The sequence below is a fragment of the Schistocerca gregaria genome, chromosome 2 (assembly GCF_023897955.1).
Source record: "Schistocerca gregaria isolate iqSchGreg1 chromosome 2, iqSchGreg1.2, whole genome shotgun sequence".
NCBI classification, from domain to species: Eukaryota; Metazoa; Arthropoda; class Insecta; order Orthoptera; family Acrididae; genus Schistocerca; species Schistocerca gregaria.
The window spans coordinates 997670364-997690748 of NC_064921.1; the positions used below are offsets into that span (position 1 = coordinate 997670364).

At 39.1% G+C, this 20385-nt stretch overlaps 1 protein-coding gene across 1 annotated transcript in view; it reads left to right on the forward strand.

The window, feature by feature from the left end:
- Positions 1–20385, forward strand: part of LOC126335501 (serine/threonine-protein kinase polo) — a 71897-nt gene that overhangs the window by 17170 nt on the left and 34342 nt on the right. Inside the window, exons 5-7 of the mRNA XM_049998838.1 lie at positions 978–1183; positions 8863–8970; positions 14420–14590. Coding sequence (XP_049854795.1) covers positions 978–1183; positions 8863–8970; positions 14420–14590 — 485 coding nt within the window. The remainder of the gene's footprint in view (positions 1–977; positions 1184–8862; positions 8971–14419; positions 14591–20385) is intronic.

The window sequence follows — 20385 nt, forward strand, 5'->3', positions numbered from 1 at the left end:
CATGTGCTCTTAAAATTGTGACTGGGCGCTAATGACCTCAGTAGTTGAGCACCCTTAAACCCCAAACAAAAAAAAGTTCAACGTCGTTACACGGTGTTGTGTTCATGACCTGTGGAACAACTATTAATCTAAGGCAACACTTACACTGCTGGGCAGTAATTGAATTCAGTTTCTAACTGTAGCTGGTAAAATAAAATAATTATATGTAGTGTAAATAATGAGCAATGAAATTAAATTTACTCACTGATCTCTCTGACAAAACTATTTTAGCTAAGTGCATTCTGAAAACTAGACTATTTCTCTCGGCCTTAGTTATTGTAATGTAAGTGATGCTGCTTACATTACTGCTCATAAGGTTGGGGACAGTAGTTCCCAGCGGAGACTTCTGCCGGAAAACATAATTCTTATTGCTATATGAAACTGTATTGAATATTTAAAGTCGTCAAGTAATGTATAAAATGCTTCTTGGCAACCACCTGCTTTTGTATAAACTCATAGTGGTTAGTCATATCCCATCTTTGTGGATTAGGGTTAAAACAGTTTAAGTCACATCACTCCTGTTGTTAATTAAATAATGAACATGTTTCGTGTGCAGTGGATGTCATGAATTCCAGTTCACAACACAGGACTCAAAAGCAAACATACTAGTAAGTGTAAACAGAGCTCTGGCTCTGCACATGAGTTATGGCCAATTATTTAAGTGATGACAGCTATGTTTTGTTGCGGCTTAAACTATTTTATCCCAGATCTGTGAGTGAAACTCGTCAATATTTGGGTTTAAAATAAAAGCAGCCGATTGTCAAACATGTAATTGTCACGAACCTGTATTGGGTGTTAAACCTGGTTGTAGTTACTTGTGGAGTAATAAAAAAAATGTCATGTTGTGGCTGTTTTATTTTACTGTTCTTGGTTGAGTGTTGGAGAGTTGTCTTATTTATGGTCATATGTAGTTGGTTACGTTAATGTATGTCTTCCAGGTACACATTGTTGATTGGGAAGCCGCCATTTGAAACAAGTAGTTTAAAGGAAACCTATTCAAGAATAAAACGATGTGAATATTACTTACCGTCACAAGCAAAGATTTCAAAATCAGCCGCAAAACTTATTAGACAGATGCTTCAACCAGATCCAAAATCTAGACCAAAAATTTCGGAGATTCCTCTAGCTGAGTTTTTCACTGATGGTAAGTAGCTCCTCATTCCTTCTTATTAGAGTTGGGTTATGTAAGTTTCACTTTCACCTTTATCCTATTGCTTCCCCTAATTTTCGTGTTAGAATCTATTGGGAAATTTGTTAGATTGATTTTCAGCTAGAGAAACAGGATTGTCATTGTTGACACTGTTACATGCCAGTGTTCTTACTGCCAGGATATTTACATTTTGGTTCCATGTAGGCATGCCTGACCTTCAGTACACACATTGAGTTTAGTTAAGCATTTAGTGCTCATTAACATTTTGTTTGAGAAGTTGGGTATTTTGAATTGAACAGTTACACATGTAGTATTATAACTGTTTTGCATAAATAAATGTGAAGTTAGATACTGAATGGGCTCAAACTCTAATTGTATTTGGCCTTCCCCAGTATGTACCATTTTCTATTTCTGCTGGCATTCTGATTCTAATATCTAGTAGATAGAATGTTTAATAGTTCAATTTGGAACTACAAAAACACTGAAATTGATTTACTTGCTTGGGGGGGTGGTGGTGGTGGTGGTGGTGGTGGTGGTGGTGGTGGTCGCTTCGGACAAGCGCCATTATGGTCGCAGAATATGCTTCCTGCAACCACCCTAGAAGGAAAACAGAGGAAGAGATGGTCAGATGAAGTTAATCGACACCTCATGTTCTGTTATTACCAAGCAACAAACCTAGGAACCAACACAACTGGATACAGATCACAAGTATACACAACATTTATTACCAGATACCCAGAATTAAAATTTTTAACAGAACGACTAACTGATAAGATCAGTGTAATAATCAAAAATAACAGGATACCCCAGTCGGAATTAGAAAACATCAAACAAGTACAACAAATACTGGAACAAAATAATGTGCAATCAGAAGAAGAAGAAGAAAATAAAGTAGTGGTCTCAAATGTCCCAGAGCAAACAAAGAACAACACGCATCAATTAAACAATCAGAGGAAAACGATAACTTAAGACAGCCACCAGAACAGGCACAAACAGAACACAAAGTGACACACATGTTAGATATAGATGGAAAAAATTTCAGCTGATACATATATAGAATACAAAGGCAAAAATACAGACATTAGACCATTCTAGCATAGAACACTAAATAACCCACAAGTTGAAACAACAATAACAACTATCAACACAATCATACACAATAAAATAGATGAGAAAAACAACTATGGAAGAGTTAAAACTACTGGTTTATATAGGAGCACTCACTACACTAAATATACACGCTAGGCAGAGATCAGAACTAACCAACGCACAGAAGAAACACACAAAACCAGCATGGCAACACAGGCTACAGATCAGAATAGAACTGAGAAAAGATATCGGACAGCTAACACAATTAATAAGGAATGAAATATCAGACAAAAAACGAAAAAGGTTAGGGAAAATCTCACAAGAAGAAGCGATAGAGCAATTAGACGAAAAGAAGCAGAAATTACAAGCATTGGCTAAACGACTTAGAAGATACAAAAAAAGTGAAAATAGTAGGAAACAAAACCAAACATTCAACACAAACCAAAAGAAATTTTACCAGACAATAGATAACACGCACATTAAAATAGACAATCCAGCAAACATAACAGACATGGAACAATTCTGGAGCAACATATGGTCAAACCCGGTACGACATAAGACATGCATGGTGGATACAAGCAGAAACGCACATAAAAAAGTGATACCACAAATGCCTGAAGTGATAATTTTGCAACATGAAGTCACCCGAGCAATAAATTCTGCGCACAATTGGAAAGCCCCTGGGAAAGGTAAAATAGCAAATTTCTGGCTAAAGACGTTCACCTCAACACATTCACATCTAACTAAATTATTTAAACAGTTAAATTTTAGACCCATACACATTCCCTGATACTCACACATGGAATAACTTATCTGAAACCTAAAGATCAAGCAGACACAGCAAACCCAGCTAAATACCGCCCCATAACATGCCTACCAACAATGTACAAAATATTAACTTCGGTCATTACACAGAAATTAATGACACAACACAGAACAAAATTATAAGTGAAGAACAACAAGGCTGTTGCAAAGCAGCACGAGGATGTAAAGAGCAACTGGTAACAGATGCAGAGGTGACATATCAAGCTAAAACTAAACAAAGGTCACTACATTACGCATACATTGATTGCCAAAGAGCTTTTAATAGTGTACCCCACTCATGGTTACTACAAATATTGGAAATATACAAAGTACATCCTAAATTGATACAGTTCCTAAACATAGTAATGGAAAAATTGGAAAAGCAGGCTTAATATCCAAAAAAGTTCAAATAATATCACATCACAGCCAATACAGATTAAGCGTGGAATATACCAAGCAGGCTCATCAAGTCCTTTCTGGTTCTGCCTTGCTCTGAACCCATTATCCAACATGCTAAATAATACAAATTATGGATATAATATTACTGGAACATACGAACACTGAATCACACATTTGATGTACATGGATGATCTAAAACTACTGGCAGCAACAAATCAACAACTCATCCAATTACTGAAGATAACAGAAGTATTCAGCAAATGCCTATAAATATCTAAGATACAGACAAAATATAGGAATAGATAATACAAATAATAAAGAAGAACTAAAAGAAAAATATAGACAAATACTAACAAACATACTGAAAACAGAATTGACAGAAAGAAACAAGACAAAAGCTATAAATACTTACACTGTATCAATGTTGACCTACTCATTTGGAGTAGTGAAATGGAGTAACACAGACCTAGAAGCACTCAATACACTTACACGATCACAATGGCACAAATATAGAATACATCACATACATTCAGCAACAGAAAGATTCACATTAAGCAGAAAGGAAGGAGGAAGGGGATTTATTGACATAAAAAACCTACATTATGGTCATATCTAAAAACAAAGTTGATGTGACTTAACAAACAAAAGCGCTGTTAGGTCGATAGATACACATACACACAAAATTCAAGCTTTCGCAACCAACTGTTGCTTCTTCAGGAAAGAGGGAAGGAGAGGGAAAGACGAAAGGATGTGGGTTTTAAGGGAGTGTAAGGAGTCATTCCAATCGCGGGAGCGGAAAGACTTAGCTTAGGGGGGGAAAAACGGACAGGTATACACTCGCGCACGCCCACACATATCCATCCGCACATACACAGACACAAGCAGACATTTTTTCCTCTATTATATTCATCTACATTGTGGACAGGTAGACAATTGAAGAAAACTCTTTATAGAACGAGCAGAAACTAGAAAAATACACAAAGCAATCACGCATATAAATACTTCGGCTACACCATTGCAATTTCATAACCACTTGGACAACCCTTTAGATCACATATCAACAGTTACGAAGAAAGTAAATTGGAAAAAGAAAACACTACATGGCAAGCACCCGTATCATCTCACACACACACACATAGATAAAGATGCATCCAACACATGGCTAAGAAAAGGCAATATATACAGTGAGACAGGATGATTCATGATTGCAATACAGGATCAAACAATAAACACCAGATATTACAGCAAGCAAATTATTAAAGATCCCAATGCCACAACAGATAAATGCAAACTTTGCAAACAACAAATAGAAACAGTAGATCACATCACAAGCGGATGTACAATACTAGCAAATACAGAATACACCAGTAGACATGACAATGTAGCAAAAATAATACATCAACTACTTGCCATACAACATAAACTAATAAAACAACATGTTCCCACATAGAAGTATGCACCACAAAATGTGCTGGAGAATGATGAATACAAATTATACTGGAACAGAACCATTATAACAGATAAAACACCACCACATAACAAACCTGACATTATACTCACCAATAAAAAGAAGAAATTAACACAACTAATCGAAATATCCATACCCAATACAACAAATATACAGAAGATAACAGGAGAAAAAATTGAAAAATACATCCAACTGGCTGAGGAAGTCAAGGACATGTGGCATCAGGATAAAGTTGACATCATACCAATTATACTATCAACTACAGGAGTCATACCACACAATATCCACCAGTACATCAATGCAATACAGCTACATCCAAACATATATATACAACTACTAAAATCTGTAATTATTGATACATGTTCAATTACCCGAAAGTTCCTAAATGCAATGTAACATATGCCGTACAGTTAAAAGGAAGTCACGCTTGATCAAGGTCCGTGTCACTTTTCATTTTTAACCATACATAATGTCTGAGAAAGGAAAGAAATAATAATAGTAGTGAAACTAACAGGACAGCCATGGAAAATAGGGGGTTTAGGCAAGCACAAGCTGAATTTATAGCAATATGAAAAACACTACCATCACAAAACAAATATTATCCACAAAAACAAACAGAAAGTTTTCAACATATTATACAAACATGAAAACTGTAGGAATCGCAAATATCACTTCACTTATATAGATCAAACGAAGCGCTCGATACCAAACATCTAACACATGCAACTCCAAAATGTGGTATGGCAAAATTCTATTTACTTGTATAGCTCAAACAAAGCAAACTTTACCAAAATGCCATACACGAATCAAAAACCCAAAACTCCCAAATTCAGTTCACCAGTTGAAACAAACACAAAAAACTGCATACCAAAACAAAGAAACCATAAATAATGCATTAAAAACAAAATGAAAAATAAATTACTTATCAACCAGCCACTGGAAAATACAACCAGGTTGACCACCACTCCCCCCCCCCCCCCTCTTACCCCTGCCCAAATTACACACACACACACATACACACAAGAAAAGCCCTTGGAAACCAAAACAAAATAACTCCTCAAATTATAAAGATGAAAGGTAAAACAAAAATTTTAATTGAGTCAACTGTGGGTTCTTGGTGACACATTGTAAATTAACTACACAAACACTGTTTTTAGCCTTGTTTCACATTTTATTATTAATGTTATTGCACAACCTAGGTTTCAGGTTATAAGCCCATTTTCAAGTACATCCCTGATTCCCAAAGATGACAGAGCAAGGTAGAGCAGTGGCTAGCACACTGGACTCGCATTCGGGAGGGCAATGGTTCAATCTTGACTTAGGTTTTCCATGATTTCCCTAAATCAATCTGGGCAATTGCTGGGATGGTTCCTTTGCAAGGGCACAGTGGACTTCCTTCCCCATCCTTATCTAATACGATGAGACCGATGACCTCGCTGTTTGGTCTCTTTACCCAACCAACCCAACCCAAAGATGATAATGCACAGATAAATGAAATCACAAGGCAAAGATAATCATCTCAACTTCATAAGGTATTGATCCATAACTTAATGTACAACTACATCAATGACCATTTTTAACAAATTACACACGTTGTTACCATTCCCTAATTATACTACAATGACCGGACTAAAATTATGCATCATCCAAGACATTTTTCAATACAATGGACTGGGGCCCAAAGCTCGCTTCTATCCTGTGGTTGTGTTCTCATCTAAAAGAGGTGAATAATTGAATTGGATTTGCTCATTTAATAATAGGTGTGGGGGGTATACATATCTGTTTTTTAATTTCTAAAATTTCCAGTTGATAGTGTTTGGCTCCCTATTCCTCTGTTTGTAAGACTTGGTATTGTGCATTCGTGGTTATTGTTCAGCAATGTTCTGTAAAGGCTGAATCAGGCTCCCTCAATCTCCAGCTTCTGTGGTGTTCTTTAAGCCTGGTACAGATTGACCTCCTCATCTATCCATTTTCCTCTTCTCTTCTCCTCCTCCACCCCCTCGTCTAGCCTCCTGACTACACCTAGCTTTCCTACCCTGTCCCTGCATGCCCCCAAAGCAACACTCCACTGTTCTCCACTCATAACCTGATATCCCTCCCTGCCACAGCCTTCTCATTAACCCCCCCCCCCCCCCCTCCCTGCCCCTCGTGTTCACATTACTGTGAAGTTAGTAAAGTCATCATTGTCATACATCATGGATTTATGTGCAATAATATGAATAGGTCATTCACATAGAACATATGGTTCCAGTGAAGATCATTCAGCGGGGTCCATATTTTCCATTCAGGTGGTATTTTATTCTCATCAACTGTTATTTGTTTTATCAAATTTGATTTCAGAAGTGCTGGTTTTTAGTTATTTTGTATCTTCAAGTTCCTTAATATGCTATGAAAGATGATTTATTTGAATGGCATCGATTGGGCATTGAATAGTTGTTAAACTCACCAAAGTCATTTAATTGGCCTTCAGCTAGAGTTTAATAGTATGGGTACTATTGTTGCAGATCTGTAATTTTAAGGTGAATTTCTGTCTCTTTTTGTTTTATATGAGCAAGACAGTAGTCAGTTTCAGGCACTCTTGATACAATGAAACAACAGAATGCAAGTAGTATCTACACTGCAGGTCTTCAGTTCCAGAGTTCCTCAGAAATCCAAATACATCCAGTATATTCATAGGATATAGCTCACCACCCAAATTTTTTGCAAGTCAACATTCAGCTCTGCTGCTTATAAATTAGGAAGTCTATCCACATTGTGATCTAAATTAATTTCATCTGACATGGCTAATCTCATAAAATTTATAAAACTATTACTTAGCTCATCTGCATTTGGTTACAGGTAAATTTTTTGCAGGGGATAGTTGTTCCCTGTCTCCTTTCTGCTGTTAACTATTTACCAAATATCTTGACATATGTTACAGGTTGGCTTTGTCTTTGCAGGAAAGATTTTTCCCTAATCATTCTTTCAATTCGATGTGTAAATGTAAACTAGTTGTTACTGCAATATTTGCTATGATGATGATTGTTTTAAATCCTTAACCAAGACTCGGCCAGTCAGTTGCATTTCTCTTAAGTTTCTTCCTTGTATGTAATCTATTCAAACACTTCAGTGAAGGTGTGCCTGCTTAAGTTTCTTCAGATACTTGCTCATTATTTTTAAGTTCTTGTCAGTCATGTTAACACCATTGATCCATTCTGGTGGTGGTGGTGAGTTGAATTATGCCTAATTTGCCCCATGGATGGGAATTTGTGTATAAAGTGTAAAATTCAAGTAAAACATCCTTTAATGCCCTATTTTGCTACATCTACACAAACTGTAGGTAAAAAGTATGTCCATGAAACTGACAAAATACAAATATCTAAGTTCCCAAAAAGTTCAATGGGAAATCCATAATGTGGGGTACATAAGAAGATAATGGATAAGTCTACTTCATGCCACTCCTAAATTAGAAATTTCTCCCATTAAAATCAGGCACAGAAAACAAACTAGTTACCCTAAATCAATCAATTCTATGTTCCCTATCTCTGGGACAGTGTAATAATGATCATTCTCCTTGCAGTTCAATAACAGCTTAAGCTTAACCAAATATTGGTTTTGGGGCTTGTGTGGATCCTGTACTGTTGTCTCTACTCCTTAACTACCTTATTTGGGCGAGTGATCTGAATCTTTTGCCCATCCCTTTTCTAGTATGATGGATGGAAGATGGCTTTTTGGGTGCAATGCAGACCAGTGAAGCTAGTCTGTAAACATTTTTACAGGACTTGACACTGGGTAGACCACACTCGGCAACTTCAGTCTGCATAATCTTACGTAAAGCGTGCTAAGTTTTGAGGCACTTCACCATTATTTGAATTTTAATCTCTAGTCATGTTTTGTAGTCACTAATATTGATAATGAAACATTGACATTTCAGGCTTGTTACCAAAGCAGTTGCCAACAACTTGTCTGACAACAGCTCCAAGGTTTGATACTGTAAAAGCGGTGCAAGGAAGACGACCTCTGCTTGAAGTGAATTCAGCTGGTGAGTGTTCACTATATATTTAGTGTGTAGTTATGTCCTATCAAGATTAGTTTCTATCTCGCATATCTTTTATTTCCGACATATTCCACATTTTGTGGTAGGCTGTCCTTCAATGTGGTGACCCATTGAACTGCTTGCTTCACATGTAGAAATGGATAAACAGGGTTGCACAAGCATGCTGGAGTGTTTCTGGAGGCATCAAGACTGTACAAGCAGCTTGATACTTAGTTTGATTGTGCATGTTTTTTTTTATATAATTATGTTTCAATCATCTCTTGAAGTACATTTGCAATCCATTTGGCTTGCATACAGGAGACATGTCAAAAATTTACTAAACAATTACAATGATTTTTACATTAATAAGTAATAGCACTGTAATGTATAACAATATTACAAGGATAACATATTGTACCCAGCTCAAATTTCCAGTTTGTCCTGCATGAATTCATCCACTAAGTAATAACACTTCAGTGCCAGTACCTCATGTAGCTTGCTTGCAAGTGAACTTAAATTCATCTGCATCAACTTGTTCCCTTATAATTTATTATTATGGGTGGAGAGCATAAAATTTTCTTTCTTTCTGGTATTATGTGAATGGACAAAATGGTTTCCCTAAAATAATTAGTGTCTGGTGTACAAAAATATAATTTCATATGTATAAGGAATGTCCGTGAAAATGTTAGTGTGTGCTCGATTCAGCCTGTGCACCAAAAATAGGGTGGCATTTGCAAGCATTTGTCAATGATTTGAGAGGATTTAATATTTATTTGGTCCTGTTAAGTTAAATTCTTACAAAGGTTGTACTTAATGTAGGACAGGTCAATGAATATGATATTAAGTGGAGAAAATCAATACCACCTTCAGACAGTTTCTGTAATGTGTCTGCTGTTAATAATTAAGATGGGAATAGTATTTTCTTTTCTTAAACCTCATTCCACTCAAAATATCACATTCCCTCTTTTGTATCTTTCCATAACACAAGCACAAAGGCAGCCAAAGCCAACACACCGTCTTCGGTGCTAAACATTTCCAGGTAAACTGACACTTGTACGACTGCGCTTCAGCCATGTGGGGCACAAGGAATTTACGCATGTTTGCACAAGCATAGATTTAGCTGTGTAGTCACCTTTATTTGTATAATGTTCGGAAAAGGGCATGATAATGTGCCATAGTATTTTAGAACTGAAAAGAAAATGTAAATTGACAATTCAAACAATATTTGTTAGAGATAATAATTTTTAGATTGTTTGACAATTTGAGACCACTTGCCCTTCATTCTTGCAGTTCAACATTCCTTTTATTGTGGTTCTCTTCATATTCTTCATTCTGTCTGTATCTGGTAGATTCGTCTTGGTCTGGGGTTCAGGAACTCTAGGGTCCAAGAACTCTAAGGTATCCAATGTATCTCTCCTCTCCCTCTTTCTATTATTTTCTTTTATGCCTTATCCTGAAATGTGCTAGTGTTTGTAGTTGAGAAAGTCCTGGTTTTACAAATTGTGTATCCGCAATTTCAGTATTTTAAACAATGGAAAATCTAGGATGGAATGTAACAATATTATGCAAAGGTAGTTGCTACTCACCATATATCGGAGTTGCTGAGTCACAGATAGGCACAACAAAAGACTGACAGAAGTGAGCTTTCGGCCAACAAGTCCTCTGTTGAAAATAGACAGCGCGCACCCACACCCCTTTGACAGCAGTCTCGTGGCTAATGTAGATTTACTGAACTCAGTTCTTCCAGTGTTGATAAGGCATGAACTTGTTGCTGTTAAGCAGTGAAATATCCATAGTATGGAGACTAATAAAAGCAAACTGACAGGGAGGAGGGAAAGAAGTTAAAAAAACATTAGTGTAAATGGAGCATTGATTACTTTGTTTGCATGGATATGTTCTAATGTGGATATGTGTAGGTATAAGTGTGGTGCTTAAGCAGGGTTGCCACAAGTTCTGGAAAGCAGGGAATTTCAAACATGTCGGGGAAATTTTTTCCCCTCAGTAGGTGAAACTGTTTGTTTCCTGAGATGGCTGGGTGCAGCTGAGAATGTGTGCCGCTTCGCTACTCCCTTGATTTCACTGCTTCTCCCCCTTCTACTACTTCCCTCAGCTTGCAGTCAGGGATGGCATCACTTCTTGCCACTGGCCTAGCAGCTACTGAGGAGAGAAAGGGGCATGAGGAGTGTTTTGTTTGGATCTGATTCTGAGTGGCTGGTGATGAAGCGGCTGGAGATGGCGATCATGTGTGCATGAGATGTCTGTGTAATTGTGTGAATGTGTGTACTCTCGTTTTCTGACAAAGGCTATGGCCAAAAATGTTGTGAGAGTGTGGTTATCTTTTCTATGTGCCTGTCTGTGACTCAGTGATCATCTTTATGGTGTGTTGCTACATATTCTTATTGGTAGCAATTCTGAGTATTCGTGCAAGCTATCTCTTACATAGATTGATCATCACAATCACATTCCATCGGCAGGCTGTCTGTGACAAGTGAGTAGCTGGCCACGCAGGTGGACTTCAATGACAAGTCAAAACTGCAGGCCATTTCTTTAGATATCTCTTAACAGTTCGAGCCTGCCGATCTGAAGCCCATTTTTTCCCACTAGTGTGCAGGCCCTGCCAATTAGATCTAGTTTCACAGATCTGCCTGTAGGCTGGGTGTGTTTGTGTGGAATAATGCAGCGGATTTTGGTGATTTATATGTGGACCCAGGACTGTGGTGCTCCTCACTAGGCCATAGGCCAAGGGCAATGGATTTCAGGAATTGTGACTGTCTCACCGCAAGTACATTCTACAGTGCAGCATTTTATAGACTATTTATTCTAGTACATTTTTGACACTTCGAAAGTAGTTCATAAATTAGAAAGTATGGACGATAAGAAGAAGAAAATTCTGGCAGTTGCTGGCAGTCCGTAAGCTATATGCTCCTTTATTTCTTGAAAGAAAAGTCACATAATACCTGTAAAATAGACATAACACAATGGGTAATAACCAACAGTAACAAACGTAGTAAAAACCAACCTTTTATTGAGTCACCTACTGTGTTGGTTTACACAACTATTCCCCCACCTTACACACTTCTTTCAAGAGGTGTACTTCTTTCTTAGGTTATTTCTGAAATCAGTGAAGGTATCATTTCGAGATCTTGATGTCGGTACCAAGATTTCTGCTCAACCTTTTAGAAACGCAAAACTCTTTGCATTTGTGTCAATTTATGTCTTTACTTCCCCTTGAGATCTTAAAATTTGTCAGGGAAAAATGCTAAAACTTATCTGGTAATTAGGGAAATGTCATTGAATTTCACTTGGGTTAATGTGTGGAACCCTGTTCAGTCACCAGGGAACTGTGAAACACTTCTTTAGATTTGTTGCTGAAAAAGATGTCAACTATATGGGGGAAAATGTCACAGTCTGCAGAATGAGTTACCAATGTGTAAATTCATTGTTAAATTTCTTCATTCAGTTCCTTTCAAAGAAAAGAGTATGTCGTGTAATACACTATGATGACCAATTGAGAAATAAAGATTAAAAAAAATGCAAATAATCTCAGGTCACAACTGAACTGGAGGGGCCGCAATCCACATTCAATTGTTTCTGGTACACAAAATTTATTCTTCCTCAATACTTACCTGTTGGGCACAACTTCATGTATACACTGCATGTCTTCATAGTGTGTGGTGGATTGTATTGTTTGTACCACTGTATTTTCTTTTCTGTTCCTTTAGCAAATCGTCTGTGGGGAGGAAAACTGTTACAGTGAATGCACTTTGTGGTATGTGTAGAAAATGTAGCATGAATTTCCTCGTCAGTTGAAGTGGTTGAGTGTGCTTAGATACTGTTGTGTTGATTATAGGTGGCACAAAGCAGATACTAAAAATGTTGTGTTAAGAAGTGCCAGTGATAGTTTCCAGAGCATATAAATTTTACTAAGGAGAGTCAGGAGCAGAATCATTGGACCAGTGAAGCATTCTGCTGCAGTTATGAGGTTAGGCAAAGGCTGGAGTGTGAGGCATTTGACACAGTACCATTTCAGAATTCGCGTTGTAAGTCTCTCTATAATGTGAGGCACTTCTCTCGTAGCATCTATCAGTTTGTGTTGTTATTGTAATGCTGTCAGTCCTATCTAATGAACCAATGGGAGCACTGTGGTCTTTTATAAAACCTACATGCTAAGAATGCCAGACTGACAAGTGATATTGGTGATTTGCTTGGACAATTTTTTTAAGGGTAAATTGAAATTCTGCAACATTTGTTCTGTGAATCTGTTTCCCACTTGTTTTCATGTTGCAACTTCATGTGTACAGAAAGATTGTTCCTTAATATTTTAAGGTTATTGTATCCAGTTACATATCACCGGTAGTGTAATAATACCAGTAATGGCTTTATATATTTATGTAATATTCTGATTTTGTAAATAGTAGGCACATGTTCCTAGAGTAGCTTGAGGCATACTGCATCAGGAACACACATTCCAAACTCGGACAAATCATTGTAGATTTTTAAGACTATCAAATAATCTGAAAATCCTGTTTGTCAAAATGTACAAAAAGGGAAAACTGTCAAATGTTCATCTTGAAAATTTTTGTTCTTCAAACAAGAGCAATAAAACTAACTTGAGAGAGAACTGGCACACTGTTCAGAGGTTGGCACCTACTTGTGGCCAAATTACTAGGAATACTGTATAATAGTAAATTTGTGTAACGTAGATGTTTATTACTGTCGTATTCTAAAACTTTATGTGCATGTGTGTAAAACTAACACAGTAATATCTTTTAAAAGGTTGTATCTAATTGGATTCTAAGGTTAATTCTGTTCTTGAATGTTCTCCCCCCCTCCCCCCCCCCCCTTTCGTCTGGTTCTAATATGTGTTAAATTTGATCAGTGGGAGGGGGATTATTCCAACAGGTTCCAGGAGCACACTGAAAAATCTCTCATTCCAAGGTTAGAGAAGCAGACTATAATATATACTTTATGGGTTCACATGATGAAATTGGAAATTTTTAAAGTAAACAGTTGTGCAATGTTGGCACACTTGGCTGCATTGTCACTTAGTTTACACAAAATATCATCTTAAAAGTAGGAAAATTACGTAATATTGTTAAGGCTATTGATACACAAAATTGTTTAGTTACAGAATCTGAAGCCTGAAAGCAAATACAGTTTTGCTATTGATCTTTGATCATTCTGCTAAAAACCGTAGAGCTTTACTTTCTGTTAGTCACAGATACTGTTAACAGGTGTTAAACTTTCAGCTATCAACCACCAAGTACTGCTTTTGAAACTAAACAGGGTAATCACATTTGAAAAGTAATTTTAATTATTATACAATTATTTATTATGTCAGCATATAAGTAATGTGATTAAGTTGACACTTGCTGGCTTACCTTTCCTGATAGTGTTTTTTGCTACTGTTGATGTTTTTCAGCAAAACAATTTCAGAAATAAAGTTTTTATGCAGGTGAAGCTGCTGCAATTTCTGCTGCCACCAAACCAAACTCAGGCCACAAGTGCTGTTCTGGAGAGAATCCTGTGGCCTTAGAATATCGAAGAAACATGAGATCATTAATTGAACAGTTGGTTGGAGTTTTAAAGACAAATCCTGGGGCTAAACCCAGTACTGTACCCTTGGGTAAGTGTGTCTTATTATGTGTGGTACTCTGTAGCTCTTCAATTTATTATGTTTTGTAAACTTCCTTAAGTCGCTTTTGAATGTAAATAGTGCCAGAACTGTTTGCATCCTGTTTTGATAATGTACAAATTTTATTCACTTCTGTGGACTTAAAAACATTGTTCAAGCAGCACAAGAAATGTATACTTTTAAAACCAGTTCATTAACACATATAGTGTGTGTCTGTGTCTGGGGTTGGGAGAGGTGTATTCTAAAGTAATTCCCCGCGTCTATTAAGATTTGTTCAGTAATGCAACATACTATTTCTACAAACTGTTAAACCAAACTTCATTAGGAAGGAAATCTGCTGTGTGGCTGACAGGCTGCCCAGCAGTTCAGAGAGGTTAACAAGATGTTGAGAGGACAACACTTACTACCCTTATTTTGCAGTTTTGTGCAACAGTAACTTAACTTCAGTATATGGTGCAATAAGACCAAAGCAAATGACCATCTCTTTCAGGGGATAAAATGCCTTATCTGGGTTTTACTTGAGCAACATCCGATCAGTGCTATCTAATGTGGTACAAGAAAGGTAGTATGCTACTCAAAACAGTAATTCCATAGTGCAGTGGGCATTCCACTCTGGAGCTACTCACTGTTGTTTAGTTAAGACCTACAACTGCATCTGGTTCATTAAAAGTATTGCAGGAGTAACTTCCAGTTGTTGTCATGCATGGACAAATATTAGTTAATTTTGAAAGATCCATTTCCGTTGTACTAATATTTGTTCAAACCCTGATCTGTTTTGAGATTTTAAAATCCCATCTCCAGGTGTTTAAAATTCACACATGTGGTCAGGCCAGTCAATGCAAGAGCCCCAACCACTACACATCGGCAGAAACTGTCCACCATTGGGCAGCCTCATGGTAGGAAAGCCAGGAAGGCAGCTGCCCAGCAGTGGAAAGTTTCTGCCGATGTGTAGTGGTTGGGGCTCTTGCATTGACTGGCCTGACCACATGTGTGTGAATTTTAAACACCTGGAGATGGGATTTTAAAATCTTTCAACTGGTCGTGGATCGAATGAGTATTAGTAAAACTGAAGTGGGTCTCTCTCTAAATTATGTTAACTCTCAGTTTGGGATGTCCTAAGTGCCAAATCTTACGAAATATTAGCGTGTAGACTTCCTTCAGATGTGAGCCTCCAGCAACAGTAACATTGTAGTTACGAGAGGAAGAGGAAAATGGAATAAAAGCTTCAACCCACGCTCTTGAAGTGTATAGACATGGGTGCTGATTATCTGTGAAAGTAACAAATTGACAGTGTGGACTTGATTTCAGGAGGCTGAATTCTATATACTTACTGAGAGAAACTAATTAGTTTTAGGAAGTGGAAAGATTGGTCAATACGATCCAACTAAATGCGTCCGATTTGTTACGAGGTGGAGAGGTAGAGGGATGGAGGTGAGGTTTTATAAACGTAAAGGCAAGTTACTCCAGAAGTGATAAAGAGTGAAAGGTGCAATTAAAGACCAATAATGTCTGTTCCTGAAGATAGCTGCATTAGTGAAGACGGCTAACTTCACTGACAGGGTGGAAGTTGTAGAATTTTGCAGCATCTTTCCCAGAACCAATCAGTCCTCTATTTTGGAGCCAAGTGTAAGTTTTGAACAAGGGGCTCAAGAGTCTGGGTTGATATTGGCTAAGGATTTCTCAACCTCCACTGTCGAGTGGAGAATTGTGGGACCCATAAATATATTAGGTGTTAAATACACACAGGAAGTGGGCACTAGGTCAGCAGAGTAAATGTGGCATGCCTAGGTGTTGTTTTTTAGGTTAGGGAAATCGGTCTACAGGGCCAACAGGATACTCTGATTTCAGGCAGGAAGAATACCATCCCCCTTAATTAATTAGAATAGCACTTCTTGCGGCACACTGAAGAAAGAAAATTGTAATATAATTACATGTAACTGCAGGAGTGTCCAGGGAAAGGTCCCAGAACTGTTGTCGCTTATGAATGTTAACAGTGCCCAGATAATACTAGGTATAGTACTGGTCATATTATAGTATTAGATACTTCAGCTTATTGGGTATAGTATGGGAGAAGCAAGTGCTTGCAGCATGTCACAAGGCCAGGGAATAGTGTGAAAGTGCTGTAAATGCCTCATTTGAAAATAACTGGAGCAATTAATCGGAGAACCAGATCGTGAGAAGTGCGTATTAAATCTCCTGGTCATCAACAGACCCCAACTTTTAGACTGTTAATGCAGAACGGGGAATCGGTGATCATAAGGCCTTCACAGCATCCCAGAATGACTGCTAATAGGAATATGGGAAAAATTTTTTTTTTTGCTGAGCAAGAGAGATTACCTAAATAGCCAGAATGAAAATTTAATCCGCAGCATTGGCAATGTTGATCAATGGACAGTTTGAAAGAATCATAAATACTATTTAGACAGGTGTATGCCGAGCAGAGAAGAGCTTTGAGGGGTGTGAAAGACCCACTGTGGTTAGTCGGTTGTGTCTGAAAGCTGTACAAAAACATATTCATAGTGAATTCAATTGTAACCAAAGCCTTACAGACAGACAAACTGACTGAATCCAAAATTAGCATTAGGAGAGCAATGAGTGTAGGGTTCAGTGGATCTGGAAGTAAATTTCTATCCACAGACTTTACAGAACAATGTAAAGGGGGGGGGTGCTCTCTGCTTAAATCAGTAGAGAGATAAAAGCTATCTGTCAGCACACAGACTGTTTACGGCATCAAAATGGAGGATGCAGAGGATGGACATACTAAAGCCTTTTTATAAACTGTTTTATTGAGGAAGATTACTCTTTAGTTCATCCTTTAAATCTTCACAGAAACACAATGGTAACAAATCTCAAAATAATCGTGGAATAGAAAAACAGGTTAAATGCTCAAAAGAGGAAAAGCCACTGGACATAATGGGATACCAATATGATTCTGCATAGACTGTGAAGAAGTACTTGCTTATCTTCTAGCAGCAGTGTACTGTAGGTCACTGGTGGAGTGAAGTGTTACCAATGATTGGAAAAAGTGCACATTATTCCAGGTTTCAGGAAAGGTTGTAGAAAAGATGAACAGAACTGTAGGCCTATATATCTAATGTCCACCTGCTGCGGAACATGTTTCATGGTCACGTGTTAGGGCCTCTATGGAGATAAAAAATGACCTGTAGGAACAAAGTTGATGCTGTGTTCCTTGAGTTCTGGAAGGCAATTGATAGTTCTGTACCACTGCCAGTTAAAAGTAATTAAGTAGAGAACAGCAGTCCAGCTGTATGGCTGAATAGAAGAGCTTATAGCAAACTGAATAAAGCATCTTCACCCCCTGCGAGTCTGGGGGTTAGGATAGGCCTGAGGTATTCCTGCCTGTCGTAAGAAGCGACTAAAAGGGGTCTCTCGCCTTTTTGGCCTTTATGTGATGGTCCCGTCTAGGGTTTGACCTCCATTTTTCAAAATTTTCCCAAAGAGCGAGCCAATTGGGGACGGCACTTTACGTGGTGCATCCCGTGCGTCATGTGCTGAGACCTATTGCATCCTTCATTGACTTGGATTGCACTCCTGCTCATTTTCCAACTGTTGGGCAAGGTCACCCTCCTGGGTGTGTATCTTTCCGTCAACTGTGCAGTATTGTTTCCTACGCTGACGGTGATAATGGACTTGTTTGCTTGGTTGTGGACCTGATATCAAGCATGGTAGCCAGTCCGTTGTAGTGGGGCCGCCGTGTACCCTATTGGTTGTAGCCCCCTGACCTCACAGGGATCGCTCTACTGATGCCTGCGCCGTTAACTCCCCACGTATGCCAAGGAGTAAGTGCCTGTCACCCTGGGGCATCAGGACTGCCAGCAATGGCCATCCTGCCAGGTGACCTTGTCTGCAACTGGGTGGTGCCTGTGGGGAGGCTCCCTGGTTGGAGTGGGTGGCATCAGGGTGGATGACACAAGATGAAGCGTAGTACATCATCTCTTGCTGGTGGTCAAACACCAGCAGTTTTTAAGCGTTCACAAACTCAATTCAACGCACCGAAGTAAAACCCCAAATCGTTCCCCTCCCTGGCCACACCATAGGAGGAATGTCAGGCTAAGGATGGTATTGGCTCTTATTCGTCCTCTTACCTTGTATGTTGGAGAGCTGATGGTTCATCTTTCATGACAATGAAGCCCCAGTTTTTTTTGTTGAGCATTTAGAGGACGAGTTGTTGAAGCAATCAAGGAGCTTCGGCGAGCTCTACAGCAGTGTAAGTGGCACCCTTCCCTGGAGCACCTCATAGTCTTCAAACAGCTCCTTGCTCACGTTCGCCAACTTACCAGATGACGGAAGCAGTAGTGTTGGGAGAGATACCTCTTGACCATTGGGTACCATACATCAGCAACCACCAAGGGACTGCCTTACGCCTCCGACACCCTAGAGTAAGAGATTGCATTTTCTGCCACAGAAACAATTGTTGTAGTCACCTGCTCAACCATGACATCGATGTTACCGGGTGGGGAAGATTCAGTGGTGACAGCACAGGTGAAAGTTTTCCAGTCTGCCTTGTTTAAAGCCCACCTTGGTAGGCGTCCGTGGGCCTGATGCTGGAGCAGTGACGGGAAGATGGGGAAGTCATCTGCCCTGCAGTGGATAGATGGGAGAAGTCCTGGGCTGCAAATTGATAAATCAATGGCCGAGTAACTACCATGAGCCACACTGAAATGTAATGTGTGGTAGACCTGAGGCAGAGGTCGAGTTGGGACAGTAAATTTTCAACATCTCTGCCTCAGCCAGTAAGCACAGTGCAACCACACAAGGGGTTATGGGCATTAAAATCTCCCAAAAGTAGGAAAGGTCTAGGTACTTGATCAATCAGTGCAGCTAATACATTCAGGGGTACTGCACCATCTGGAGGAAGATACACATTGCAGACAGTTATTTGCTGCGTCGTCCTTATTCTGACAGCCACAGCTTCAAGAGGGGTTTGAAGGGCACAGTTTCACTACAGACTGCGTTTAGGACATAAATGCAAACTCCACCTGACACTATAATAGGTGCTACAGTTCCTGTTAATATCCCTTCTAGCCTTGGAGGGCAGGGGTCCCGATTGCCAGGAACTAGGTTTCCTGGAGAACAATGGAGAAAGCAGATGTATAGCTTAAGTTGCCATAGCTCAGCCAGGCTGTGGAAAAAACCGCCACAATTCCACTGGAGGATGATTTTCTCATTACACTGGAAGGCATGGAACATTCAATGAGGCGTCACCTGCTGCCACCGACTTAGTGCCTGAGCAGTCTATATCCATTGTATCTGAGGGTCCAGCAAAATATAGGTCCTCAGCAGATAATAGCTTGTGGGCAGCAGTGATATGGGTGCACCGCAATTCCCTTGGTCTTGAGGATCTTCTTTTTGGATTTCTCTCACTGCTCCATGGGTTTCCCTGGCTAGGACTTCACTGATTCAGTCTCCAAGACGAGTATTAGCGTGAAGCCCTACGACCAGCTTCTTTTGGGCTCTTCAGCCACTGGCAGGTATCATATTTTCCTCAAGCAGAAACCTGGCAAGGGAACGACCCAAGGGACCCCTTCCTAGCGAGAGGAGCCAAAGAAGACTCCCGCTTCTCTGGCACAGAAGCGGTGATTGATATCTGCAATGGTTGGGAGTTGTTGCTCCTGAAGTAGGTGGTGCAGGAGCAATAGGGAGGGAAGTGCTGAGTGCCCCCCTTCCCCTCCCCCCATTAAGGGGCACATGTAGTCTTGCAGCTCTGAGAGGTGACTGGGGTTGGCGGAGCTGATGCTGCTAGAACTGTTGTAGTGGCAGCTGAA